The 13,819-nt window shown below is 42.4% G+C and overlaps 2 protein-coding genes across 4 annotated transcripts; one reads left to right on the top strand and one right to left on the bottom strand.

Moving 5' to 3' along the window:
* Positions 1-26: 26 nt before the first annotated feature.
* LOC115727279 lies at positions 27-6,061 on the top strand. Of its 3 annotated transcripts, none has more exons than XM_030657689.2 (9): positions 29-639; positions 1,358-1,409; positions 1,977-2,050; positions 2,204-2,305; positions 2,674-2,817; positions 3,621-3,672; positions 4,056-4,129; positions 4,880-4,969; positions 5,796-6,061. In XM_030657689.2, exons 1-9 carry the CDS (start codon positions 512-514, stop codon positions 5,806-5,808), a joined length of 729 nt encoding a protein of 242 aa, XP_030513549.1. In that variant the 5' UTR covers positions 29-511; the 3' UTR covers positions 5,809-6,061. The 3 variants fall into 3 exon arrangements, with proteins under 3 accessions (XP_030513347.1, XP_030513549.1, XP_030513424.1); XM_030657564.2 differs by having other exon boundaries at positions 5,791-6,061; XM_030657487.2 differs by lacking the exon at positions 5,796-6,061 and having other exon boundaries at positions 27-639; positions 4,880-5,646.
* Positions 6,062-6,690: 629 nt separating this feature from the next.
* LOC115726534 (putative laccase-9) lies at positions 6,691-11,780 on the bottom strand. Its single transcript, XM_030656484.2, has 7 exons — positions 11,587-11,780; positions 11,115-11,266; positions 9,103-9,347; positions 8,453-8,578; positions 7,584-8,175; positions 7,061-7,419; positions 6,691-6,898 (listed from the first exon to the last, which is right to left on the bottom strand). The coding sequence occupies exons 1-7, from the start codon at positions 11,701-11,703 to the stop codon at positions 6,699-6,701; spliced, it is 1,791 nt and encodes a 596-aa protein (XP_030512344.1). The 5' UTR covers positions 11,704-11,780; the 3' UTR covers positions 6,691-6,698.
* Between the last annotated feature and the right edge of the window lie 2,039 nt (positions 11,781-13,819).

Here is a 13,819-nt window from a genome sequence, read left to right as displayed (position 1 = left end):
CGGTCTCTGCTTTTGGTCATGACTAGCGCGCACACAACCAATCTCAATTCTGATCGCGGGCGCCGCCGCCGCCGCGCACGGTCCATCCTCCGGTGTCTCTGCGACCGCCGCCCGGCTAATTTGGTCGGATGAGATACGATGCTGAGTCACAGCATCGATTTGACAGTGGTTTACGCAAGGTGGAGCAATCCGGAAACTTGCGAATCGGGTCAAAAAGAAAATGGGTGACGTGGACTCAGTCTGCCCACATCGTCGGTCTCTCTTCTGGACTTCCATAACCAACAGAGGCCATCAACTCTCTCTCTCTCTCTCTCTCTCTAGAAAGGAGAGTTTGGTAGTACCCAGTTTAAGACGGGCTTCCGACTAGCGCTATCTATATATGTAGTTCCCTGTCTTGGAAAATTCTGGTACAGCCATTGCGATTACGGCTCTCTCCCTGCGTTTCTGATTCCTCTGTTCGTGTCACTTGCAAGTGAAGATTCGTCGGAGCAAGAACGACAAACTAAGCAAAATGGCGGGGTCGGCGGTCGTGACGGCTCTGAAAGCTCTCTTCCTGGTGTTGGGTTGCTTCATGGTGGCCACTCTCATCTACACCATCGCCGTCGATGGCCTCCCTTTCCGCTCCGACCTCCTCACTCCGTAGCTCCCTCTCTCTCTCTCTCTCTCTCTCTCTCTCTCGTAGTGTTTATGGTGCCTTTGTTATGAATGCATTTCGGAACATGGAAAAGATTTGCACGTCTAATTCGACGCCAACCTCATTTACCAGTCCTTACTTCATCTTGGAGGACGAGGGAAAAAAAAAAGCCGACTTTGCTCTTATGTTGTTTCCGGGACTAGGAGAGTTGGTCCTCTAGTCTACTGAACCCAAACGCATATTGAATGAAGAACCTTATTTCTCTGTCATCTTTCCGTGATACGCGTGGGAGACAGAAATGAACGTATGAAACTGTTCAGCTAACAATTTGTCTGAGATGATCCAATCCCCCTTTTTGTCTTGCCCAGCATTTGTGTAATTTGAGATGATCCTACCAATGTGATATGAATCTTTAGGAGGTCACCTTTCGTGAAGCGGGCAAGTGCAGGGACTTGTCGAACCGGACCACTTTTGCGAATCTGTCTCATGCGGGACTTGTGGTCGGAACAGGCTGTTCTATATTGATATTACTAGAGACAGATATCTTGGGTTTATCCTGGAGAGAATGACTTTTAGATGGTTCGTCTGGACAAATGTTTAGTTCTTGTATATGTTGGTCACAACTCGAATTATTGGTCACTTTATCATGCAAAAATTTTCTTTAGTACATCATACAAACACAAAACATGGATTATTGATAAATTTTTTCTGACTACATTGCAGGTGGATGGCAGCAACGTTGGTTGACTACTATATAAATGTTGTTCCGCTTGCGGTATGGACAAATTTTATCTTCTCGCTATTACAGATTACTCCTCTTTACTCAACTTCATCAATGGATAAGTTTGAAAACCATCTCAACTATAACACCATGTAAGAATGCTGCATGTGGTTAATTACATAGCTACAACTACGTAAGTGCAGTAATGTTCAGGTAATGCAGTTTCCTCTCACATTTATCAAATTTTCTGCTTCTAGGAATTAAAAAAAAAAAAACTAAAACATGGTACCTGATGTGTTTGGCGATAGTTCTTTCCAGTTTTAACTGACAAGTAGCAGCTTTTCACCAGAGCAAACAGACCCTGAGTTTATATATGTTGGAAAATTGACTCAAAATCACGTGAAGCTGAAAGGTGACATTTCGATAATGCCTTAAAAGGAACTGGCGATTGCACGCATTCAATCTGCTTTCATGTCAATGCCCAACGTTCCTTTTTGAAGGGGGGATTCAAAGTATAGTGTTGAACAAGTAGAAGATGATGTATTTCATCTGTTGTTGAAGCTTTTTTTGGATGAAGTTCTGTGAATTTACGGTGCATGCTTACACTTAATATGTCTTCAGGCTTGGGTTTGGTACAAGGAATCAAACTTTTTCAGTGCTTTACTTTGGACAGTGCTTCTTATCTGCCTGGGCAGGTATGACTTAAGTTCTCTCGACAGGAATTCTGCTTCTTATTTTGTAGGTGCGAGCTACACAAAAGCCGCTTTGAGTTGTTTTAAAGGGCAAAGTGCTTTCATTTGATTTCTCAGCTGACATTTATGTGCATTATGATGCGATTCTTTTCTCAGTGTCACAACGTGCTTCTACATTCTTTTGCAATTTCTCAAACTCTCACCTCAAGAATCTTCACAAGATCCCATCTACCATGTTCTGCTGCGGCACTCGAGCAAGTATGTTTACACGGCATTTTATGTATGAGTATGTCATTGTTGTTTCTACTGTATTTTGGAGTAGCACCTATAAAGTACTTTACGGAGACATTATGAGCTCATGGTTTCGCCAGATCATGGCAAAGGAACAATTTTCTGCTCTGGAGCTATAAATCTTAGAGTCTTTTAGATGTTGTTTATGTGATTCAATTTTGAAAAAGGGTTACTAACGTGCCCAACCACTCCAAACTTATGCTTTCAATTTTAAGCTGCAGTCTCTTTCTTGTGCTGAACAGCAAATGGAAAGTTTAAATGTGCTAATTCTGTCATTTCCGATTATGATTTTGGATGCTGGAATAGCTTTTTATTTGAGCAATTTCTTTCTTCAGGGATGGCATGGAACAGAAGAAGCAGCATTTTCCTGTTATAATTGCTAGAATCACTTTCATTGCTTTGGGTGGTTTGATGCTGGTGACTCTTCTCTACACTATCTTCACCAATGGTAGTCCTTTCCGGAAAGAACTTTTGACTCCGTAAGTTAATTGCTTTGTCTTCAATGGGTCTTTGTCATTTGGTTTCCTAACACTTGGCGTTATGTTGGAGAAGTTATGAGGATAGGTTGTTTTTTTATTTGGTCATGGTGCACTATAAGGAGTACAGCTAGGATTATAACAAATGCCTCTGCTTAGCTTTCTATTCATGTGTCTTGAAAACTGATTAGGGACTTGGCAGTTTTTGGTTTAAGTACCTTTTGTTGCATTAGTTCTCTTACTCATTCATCTGCTAGGAGCCGGCATTTTTTCCCCTTGTATCTACAGTGCGTAAATCATCTGGATCTTTAGAGGGAAGCAACATATCTTGGATGCTGGTTTGAATCTTAAGAAAACCAATGTTCATGGAAATAATTGTTGGGCTTTAGCACTAGATATGTGAGTTGTGTGTAGGAAGAGTTGCTGATTTTAAGATGCACCTATGACCCTTGCCAATACGTTCCCTGCTTCTCTTTTTGTCTAGTGGTATGCCATGCCCTGCGTTGGCCAAATAGTATAATTCTCAATAGGAGCTTCTCTCGATTAACGAGAGCCATATACTCCCTTGGGATATTAAATTGACGCTTTAAGTATGAAGGTTTCTATGCTTTTGCTTTCTGAAGTTTTATCCTTCTATCATGAGATCATGCAATTTAAGTGAGTCCCCATGGGAGGACTGTACTTTTCATTTTAAATTAGGAGGGGGGGCATACTTTTTTCATTTGCATCTTAGTCAGTGTCTTAACATGTAAGCATATTAGTCTCTGTCCTCTGTGAATGTACTGAATGGTGCTATCAATTTGCAGGTGGATGACAGCGACGCTAATTGACTTCTACATCAACGTTGTTGCTCTTTCTGTATGTCTCTAATGCTTCTGTTGGCTAACTTTGGTGCATACAATTTTTTGACTCATCGGATAGAACAGAGGACGTGCATAAACAGGACTCTGTGTGTGGTAGAAATGGATAGAAGGATTATGAAGTGATATCAGATGGTTCAATTAGCAACGAGCAGAGGCTATGCAACATCTTAGTTAATGGATAATCAACTTCAGAGTTCATGCTTCATAAGCTTATGGAACCATTGCTGCGATCATGCCTATTAGATCTGAGAGCAGCACCTTTGGTTTTAGACACCCACAAATAGGAGTTCTTGTTTGATGGCTACTGATTGGTGATGAGACAATTGTCTTGTTTTGCCCTGCATAACTCATGTCTATTTACATCTCATGGTCTTACAGGTTTGGGTTGCTTATAAGGAATCAAGTTGGCTTAGTGCATTTGTGTGGATCTTTCTCTTGATATGCTCTGGCAGGTAATGTATCCATATTACCCAAGTTTCTGTTACAGCTGTGAGCATTGTCTGTAACATCGAATTGACCGGTTGAGCATTACAGAGGACTTTAAAGTTATTGGATGATTATTGATCATATTATGTGGTGGTATTTGATTGTTTTTATTTAACGTTTATGTGCTGATGATCACTCATCGTTTATAAACTGATGATCAATGACAAAGACCATCTACCTACATTTTCCGGACTTCTACTGTTGGCCATTGATCCTGTATCCACACCTAAGCTTCAAAGTCCTACTTTATTCTTCCCTCTTGCATCACATAGGGCAAGCAACAGCCTCTACTCGACATAATGAACTCTCGGAGGCTTTGTTTAATCTGTGATATGATCTTCTTGGCCAATGCTTAGTCTAATGCAAGTTGTGTATGATATTGTCGATATGTTTCCACATGAAAAATTGAATTGGAAGGGGGATTTTGAGAACATAAGCATGCCATTCAGTCTCTTGGTGCTTGCATGGACATCCTGCTTGGACCTTGTTAGGGAGACCTTGGGCAATATGCCAAAAACCTGAAAATGGCACCCGTCACTCATCATGATCATAGTCCCTTGTTTTCTTGCAATCGGACATACGAGTGCTCATTGTTTATAATGGACCATTTGGAAATCGTCTAGAATGCTCTAGTTGTCTACTGTGTTTTCAATTCATAAGATGTCAAATAAACCTTTTTACAGCAAGTCACAGACTTTGTTTAATGTTTTGTGCAGTATTAGTACATGTGCCTACATAGTGCGAGAACTCTTCCAGCTTTCTTCCCTGGATCCACTCTACTTCGTCTTGTTTAACAGCGGTTATAGGTATGTCAAATTGTCTCCGAGTTTAGATTTCAGTTTTGTCAATGCTAGTAGAGAATTGCATTTCTTCTGTCCCAAGATATGATTCTCCAGAAAGGATTGCCATTGATATCTTTTTGATATCTCCAAATCTTTGGGAAAAAGCTTCCGGGAAACTTTTCTTTGGTATTATAGGAGAACACAGCTTCTTTTCAACTTTCAAGAAGGAGTCATGAGAAACGTACTTTGGCCAAAAACAAAAATGTTCAAGTAACTTGAGCTATATTGGGATCCCTTTACCTCGGGCTCTGGTCATATCATATGGGTTGAACAACCAGAATTGCCTTTTGGTTTTCCAGCATTGGCACTCCTAACTCTCCATGCTTGGTTTCTCTCTTGATTCATACTGTTAATTAAGGTTCATGCTGATCATGCAGGCATCCATGATGTAGTTTGCCTTCAACTACTATACCATAGTTTTGATTGCTAAAAGGAAAACATGATGAGCATGATGCACGGATTATTCAGACGCAAACAAAACTTTGTTTATTCCTCCAATAGTTTTTTAGCATGAAAGCACAGCAGAAAGATGGAAACTGTGATTTCTACCATACCATTAATAATTGCTTTGTCATACCATATTTGTCCAATGTAATATGGAAGAACATGATTATCTTAATATCATTACTATTGAGTTTTCATGCTTTCTGTCTCCTTTTGGGTAGTAGATCTCAGCATAGTTGAGATTTAGCTAACTAGCTTGCATGGTATGTTCAATATATTCAATGAGTGCTTTTTTGGCTATTTTCTCCTGAGGATTGAGGTGATTCGATTGGAAATGCTAGGGCAGAAAACAGGTATGAGAGAACTTCGGCATGAAAAGGCGCAACAATGAGTGTCGAGTGAAGTACTTGTGGAATTCCATGTTGAAGATGGTTTGGTCGCAGGCGGAGCCAAAAGATTCCATTTCTTGCTGGAAAGTTTTCGTGCTGTGTTATTCTACAGCGTTTGCACAGTGATGATTCATTATAAAAACACAGACGGTGTAAAATATTCTTTACACAAGCATCTTTGAACGGGAATGTCTACTATTGACGTATTGAATATGGTTGCCAAATCCTGCTTGAGTGATTATCTGTTTTCGCCAAAGAGATTTAAAGCGGTAGGAGCACCGTGCAATCGGCAAGGATCCTCCCCAGATGAACTCCTTGAGACGACACGGTCCCTTTCTGTAAGAACAGGGACGTACACTCTTCTGCTCATTCTTAACCCTGAGCGATCAATCTACCTGCTCGAAACCAGCGCCGGAGTTGCTCCGAAATGGGTCGGTTCTGACCACGTTGTCTGGGCCTGGTTTCTTTGGAAATAATCATGAGCCAAGTTTTGAACCTGGGATGGACCAAGAATGGCTTTTCATATCAAACAAATGAATCAAGGGACGCATCTGATGGAATTGGAAAACAAAGGATTTGAAGGAACGGATAGTGTCCTGAATGGCTTTTCATATCAAACAAATGAATCAAGGGACGCATCTGATGGACAAAGTATTGCCATTATTGTCCTGATAGCGTCACTCCAGCACATCTCGCACTCATCAGGCGAAAGAGAAGGCCTCTTAGTTGGGCAGTATAAAGCTGAAAATTCCAGGCCTGAACTCTACTTTCCGCATGACTACAGCAACGGCACTCTAATGTGATCTACTAATCAGGAGTGTTAAAAATATATATATATGGAAGACCATATGCTGGTTGGTTCATACATCTGATTTATCCAATTCGACAGATGAAGTAGCGTCCGATTTTCGCAATCGAAGTGAAGAATCTTTACAGGGGGGCATGTAGGGAGGGGGTTCCCTGATGCTAGTCTCAGGCGTCCCGCCGTTCTTCACAATGAACACGGTGGTCATTCCCCAACTGTAGTGTCGATCCAGATGACAGTGCCATAGCCATACTCCTGGTATTAGGAAGCAGATATCAAAGACAGAACCGCGTAAAACAAAGATTCATTTCAACCGAGATTCGTCCAGCAAAACAAGACAGAAGTTGGTGTTAAAATGGGTTACTCCTAAATGACTAGGTAATAGTAACTGCATGACCGAAGCGCAAAGGCAAGTACCTGGATTGCTGGCTCGGAATCTGATGGCTGCCCATCCTTTTTTAGGCAGCGAGACGGTATTCACTTCCGGTGGATCGACCAGATTGTAACCCTCGGGGTCCGTCTCGTTGTCAAAGTTCCCATAACCGGCTCCGACGACATAAAAGGCATACCCGTGCAAATGCATCGGGTGATCCTCCGATGCATCCATAATATTGGTTCCTTGGAAAACAATCTCCACTTCTTCATTGTAATTTAGCATCTTGACTTTGGTTCCTTGTAGTGCCACCTCATAATCATCCGCCACGTCGTCTGCGGTAAAGTTGAAAAACTTTTCCGGCCAATCTGGAAAATCTGTTGTGAAATAACCGCTCATGTTCCTGTTGTGGACATTCATCTGTGAGTCTGAGTCCAACGATGATCACAATAAATTTGATACCGTGCATGAATATTTCTGTCGTTTAACATTCCTGTCCTAAAATTGTAGTTCCAAAAATTGAACAAGCTCATCAACAAAATGTACACAGGAATGATTGACGAATACCTGTAGTAAGCCATTAGCACATCGGTCGATGGGTTTACCCAACTAACATTGTTTAAGCTTGATGCAAGGCCAGTTCTCGTGTTCGAACCATTGACAAACTCAACTTCGCCCATGGAAGCCGTGATGTACATGTACGTAGTTATATTTCTGGGGACGTCAACAGGGTATTCTTCATTTGCTAAGCTCCTGATGTGACTCATGAAGTTTATTGCAGATTTATAGTCATAATAGATCGGCAGTGTGTCGGGAAAGAAAGGAGCTGATGTCTCGGTGTAGTTGCCGGCATACTGAAGAATCGCGGTGGCATTCACTTTGTCATAATCCGTGACGTCTGGCTTAACACTGTCGTACTGTCTAGTTGCCATGTAGTATTGACCAAGAGATTGGTTCGCAGTGACTAGTATATCCATGGTTTGCCCTGGGGCAATCATCACAAAACTCGTGACAACTGGTTTTATGTAGGCCCCATCCATCCCGATGACGGTGAAATTATGTTGTCCGATGGCAAAGAACATCTCTGCATTCATCACCGCATTGACCAGACGAAGGAGGTACCTTTTCCCATAATCGACCGACCAGCGGTAGGTGAAATCTGCAATCAAAAGCTTTGTAAATGGCAAGACCTAAAGAACATTTTAGCCAGGAAACGCCAATGCAACAGTCCGTCATATGTTCTCTTAGCATTGTAACACAAGATCAGTCGGGTTCATTTCTCTAGTTGAGCGAATTCCGCTGATTTTACATTCCCCGAATAGGTCAAATGCACATCAAACCAAGTGAATGAACTCCGACTTAGCAACCATCGTCAGTTAGTTCTGCAAACGAGTTGCGCAATTGTTTTCTGTCTGTCTCATGTAGCGGTGGATTACCTTTAGAACATTCGCAAAAGTCTCCCGGTTGGCCGTTGATAACATATGCATCCGAGCGAGGAGTGTCTGAACCTGCATTCAGGTCCTCCTCAACTTCCTTGTTCACATCTCCGGTGTACCAAGACCCTATGGATAGGCAAGTAACATAGAATTTAGGCAATCATACGGAGAGACCAACAAAATGAATATGCAATCACCGTGGAGCAAGAGAAAACAAGGAGGAGTGACAGAAGGAAAGGAAGTATGTGATCCTGAAATTTCACATCTTTTCATGTTTGACAGAAGAAAACACAGTATACATGTCCCAGCCTCCTTGTGGAGCAAGTTCAGAATGAACAGAGATGCACGAAATGTGAACGAATAAAAGCGACAAGAGCGATGCAAGCAACTCCTGAAACTTCATAGCTGTTTCACTATGCTTTTCTTCTCTTTCTTGTCCGCGAAACATTATGTTGTCCTTGTCCTAGACCCCAACCATATTAACAGTATGAAAGAAACCATAACAGATACTCACTTAATTCTTTTGAATCCGTCCCTGAAACTTCAAATTGAAACTTATGATTCATGAAGTAGCAACAGATAAAAACAGACGAGAAACAAATCTTTCTGATCAGAAAAGACTGAACAAGGAGGTTATGATGATCACTGACCCAGTACTACCACTTCTTCACCATCAGGTTCCTCAAAAGGGTAAGTTGTGCCCTCCTTAGGGTATATGACAATGGCCCCATGAACTCCGGCTCTGGTCCAGTCGCTGTGCGCATGCCACCAAAGCGTGCCCTCTTCTTTCGAAAATATGACCTCATAAGTAAAGTTCGTCCCGGGTTCGATCGGGCACTGTGTTACGTATTCTGGACCATCTGACCATGGATTTCTTGGCTGCTTTACGCCGTGCCTGCAATTTTCACAACAAATCGAGATATTTTCCAAAACTCGCGACTCTTTAACTCAAAGCCCTCAACTCATTTTGTTTTTCCTTTTGCAAATCGAAATAATTTTCAAGATCCTTTCTCTTCCCGAGGAGACACAACCAATTGCCACCACCAATTATGGAACTTTGTTTGTAAGATTTAGGTATCTGATTCAAGCAACCAAACACAAATACAGGGGATATTATGTTCGTGATGCACTTAACAAGTACCCAAGACACTAATTTAGGATAACTAGAATGCAAGTCTTAAAACTTGTCATGTAATGTACTTAATCACTGTAACTTTCATTTCGTTCACCGAAATTCTCACTTTCAACTCAGATGCACTTGATGTCATTCCTGCCATTAATAGAAAGACTCGAAACGGCAGTTATAAGTTTTAGGGTTTAAATGCACGAGACAATAAGCGTTAGGACTTGTTGACAAGTTTTGGTATTTGCACTGCAGTTATCCCTAAATATACTAGTTTGAACATAGTGGAAGACTTAAAACTTGTGTTAGTCCGTTGCTCTAGCTCTAAAAAAAAAAAATTTGGGTCATTTAATTTCTAAAAATTTGTCATAATTAGTCTTTTAATCAGATCCGTCTCCTTTCAGGGGACGGAAGTCTGAGTTGACGTTTTGTATTATTTTCTTCGTTAACATGGTTGGTGTTGGTTAGATGGCAGAGCTTCTTACAGTACAAAACAATATTTATTGCGGAGCAGCTCTGCTTTTGTGACGTCCTCAGTTGGACAGCCAGAGTCTTGCGAGTAAAATTGCAGCTAACCTTCAGCAAGAGGAGGAAGAAAATTGACCGGCGAGACAACGGCCAACCTTCGACACACACCCCAAAAAAAAAAAAAAAAAAAGGATAATGGCCGAGCAACACCTTTTATCTGTTTTTAAATTGACTAACGTAGAACTCTCCCCCCAGCCCAAACCACTCCGTACTTGACACGTGTTCCAATTCGCGACGATATTTGATTTTGTGAGCTCTTATAGTGCGTTTGGTTCATATTTCCCAAGGAGTTATGGGCCTTTAAAGCCCCTTAAGAAACTGCCGGGGTGTTTAGCAAGCATTTTTAAGGGGCATTTGGTCAAATGCCAGCCTTGGAAAGGCTGAAAAATCGGTGTTGAAGGCCCATCATTGAAAATTAGTTAGTTATTTATTTTGCCCTCAAAACCTTACTAAAAATCCACTTTTATCTCCCTTTGAAAAGTGGAACCCTAGATTGTTGCTGTTCATCTTCTTCTTCAATTGGTGGGGCCGGCGAAGGCCGCCTAGTTCGCCGACCTCAGGCGGCCTCGTGCTATGGCCGTCGGTGCCAGACTTGGCCGGCGAAGGGTTTTGATTTCGTTTGGAAAAAGGAGGAATGAATAAAAAAGAAAAAGAAAAAAAATATGAAGCCAAAAACCCTTTGTAATTTTTTTTTTGGGTCCCGAACATTACTTAATCCAAAGTTATATTTCAAAACATTTTTTACCAAATACTATTTTTATTTTCCCAAAGCCACTTAGGCTAAAGATATTTACATGTTGCTCCTACTTTTACTGTTTCGGGTGGGTTCGCGTGGATCCATCCGTACAGTATCTTGTCCTTATTGTTTGGCGGGTCTCGTATTCACGAGATGGACCTCGATCTGGCTACGAAAGGACGTAGACGCGTCCGGGTGTGGAAAAACGCATGACATATAACTTCACCTTCATTTGAAAGAATGCTCAGAAAGAGAGAGAGAGAGAGGTACCATACCAGTGAATGGTGACTCCGTAGTCGCCGTGATTGTGGACGTTGACGTAGACGGTGTCGCCTTTGCGAACTCGAATCGCCGGCCCGGGCAAGCTATCGTTCACGGTCAACATGCTCTTGGAGCTGCACAGCCTTGTGAAGTTGGTCTCTTTTAGCTGCGATCAAGCCCAGAAAGAAAGAGTTTAATGACAACACTCCGTGCGTGCCGCTTCGATGTCGAGTTTGTAATGTATCCGGGGATTTAGGAGGAGTTTCGGAGCTCCTATTACTTTTTATGCGGCAGCAGGAGATCGTTACCAGAAAGTTCAGACGAAATGGAAAGAGCGTAACATAACATAACGTAACCCAAGTACTTGTCCGCCAGAAGAAAGCGAAAACGTGCGAGGGACAAGAAGTTTCTGTTCAGGAAGGGGAGACATTGTCACGACGCGGGTGCGAAACCAGGACAACGTGCGTTTTCAATGCGAGAACTTACTATGAAGTCGTAGTAATGGACTTCGGCATGAGCGGAGGGGGAGAGAACGCAGCAACCCAGCAGCAGGATCAGCCCCGCCGACTCCAACAACAACCACAATCTGCTGCCCATCCTCATCCGTCGGCGCTTCCGGTAGTCGGCGACGAGCAGGAAGGCGTCACAATCAATTCCCAGGTTTTCTTTTTTTATCTGTCGGTCCCCCCGCGATGATTTTGAGCAATGCCCACGACTTCCGTAATTGCTCTCCCCTCCACCAGTTTTTAACAGCGAGAGTTAATGCAGAACTTCACGGTCTTCTCGTCTCTTCAACGCCGTCTGCAGGTAGATGAGTGAAGCTCACATTAAGATTGACCGACCGTTCTGGGCTATTTAGTTAGGTCGCGTCCCCAGAAGCGATGGCGACAAAACGGAAAAGAACGAAAATGGTTGGTGCCTTTTCCATTTTTGAATAGTGGGATTCCTCTTCCCCACCGGAGAATCCTCCGGGGTCGGGGAGCCTGCTTCCTCAGGCACGCGTCCCACGTTTTGTAGCAGCTTCTTACCTCGGCTCGAGCAGAATCGAGTCCATCACACCCGTTGATCGGGGGCCTCAAGTGTGATCACGAGCCAGGCAGCCGGACGAGGCCGGGCATTGATGGGAGGAGGGGCTTGGACGGTAAACTCGTGACTGAATCACATTGACAAATTAAGCCCGATTGATGCACACTTGAGAATGCTATAATATATGGACCAGGATGGAGTACACAAACAAGATAGCGAAGTGTATATTACCCGGATTTAGATCGCCTAACATTAAGATTTTCATGACATGTGTGATATTACTCAAATCAGACCGCTCAATTGAAAATAGGGGGCCCGATTTGAGCCACTTCATGTGTTGAAAAGGAGGAAAAAAATGTGGGCAGGAACTTTTTTGGAGTTTGAAAAATTTTGAATCCCAAACAAGATTCAAATCAGGCCGTCCATTTTCATTTGGACGGCATGATTTGAGTAATGTCACGTATATAACGAAAATCCTAATGTTAAGCGATCCGAATCTCACATTACCCACCGTTAAAACGAAGAACGTCTACGAGGGTTTTTTCAAAACAAAAGTCTCACGATTCGATCAATAGATTTATGCGCTCTATTGTGATTGGATGAATACGGGGAATCATACCCACCTTTGTCTAAGAGGGGACATGGACATGGATGGACCTCTATAGTTCTATCTTGAAGCTTTGCGTAGGAAAACCAAAATTATTAGAAACTTTGCGAAGGCCATATGTTCTTCATTCAACATTGCGAAGGTACGCATAATAAGAGATGATTCTTATCACTCTGTAATTAAACTAATTGCGAAAGAGTGGAATAAAATATTTTTATGGCAAGCTGCCGATTGCCGACGACCGAGAGAGGACGAAGGAAAAAAGAAAAATTTAAAGAAAGAATAATTAAAAAGGAAAAGGAACGTGAAGGAGTACACGAGGAAAGAGAAAATCATTTTCCCTGCTTATAAAGGTGTTTTTTCCATTGACAAAAATTATTTTTCTTGACTAATTTATTTTCTGTGAACCGAACGCCGAAAAATTTGAAAAACTTTTTCCCGAAAGTTGTTTTCTGTGAAACAAACGGAGTCTCGGTTCTAATTTCTTGCTTGGTCGAGGGTGAGATATTCTTTTGTTTGTTCATGAGGTACAAGGAAAATGGACTAGTAACAAGATCACGCCGGCACCACCGGGTGACAGCCGGCAACGGTAGCCCAATAACATAGGCCGTCAAATGCGAGGTCAAGAGTTCCAATCCGATTACAACGGTAATGCATGTGTCACGGACCGGTGTTCGAACCACGATCGTGTGGCGACTTGAGCTTTGTGTGCGGGTGATTTGCTCAAATCGAACATTGGCCCGAGGATCATTCTCTCACTCACAAACACTCAAATCGTAGAGGGACGAGATGGAACCAAGAGAGATCGAGTTGTGAGAGAGAATGGATATCTATTGCTTGATTTTTTTTTTTATAACCAAGGTGTCCAAGCTAGCTTACGCGCACCTCGACTATTCCTCGGGAGAGACTAGTACAGCAACCCACCGCCATGGCCCTCCACTAAAATCACGGATGCTCAACTGAAGAATCGAACCTGGGACTAGTACGCTTAACCACACAATCCCAAATACGCCCTAACCAACTGAGCCACCCATGAATGAGTTCCTATTGCTTGATGTTGTGTTGGGGGAAAACCCATATTTATCA

The sequence above is a fragment of the Rhodamnia argentea genome, chromosome 2, assembly GCF_020921035.1.
Source record: "Rhodamnia argentea isolate NSW1041297 chromosome 2, ASM2092103v1, whole genome shotgun sequence".
Lineage (NCBI taxonomy): Eukaryota > Viridiplantae > Streptophyta > Magnoliopsida > Myrtales > Myrtaceae > Rhodamnia > Rhodamnia argentea.
Note: the sequence above shows the minus strand (reverse complement) of the source record. Positions and strands in the feature narration are given on the sequence as shown.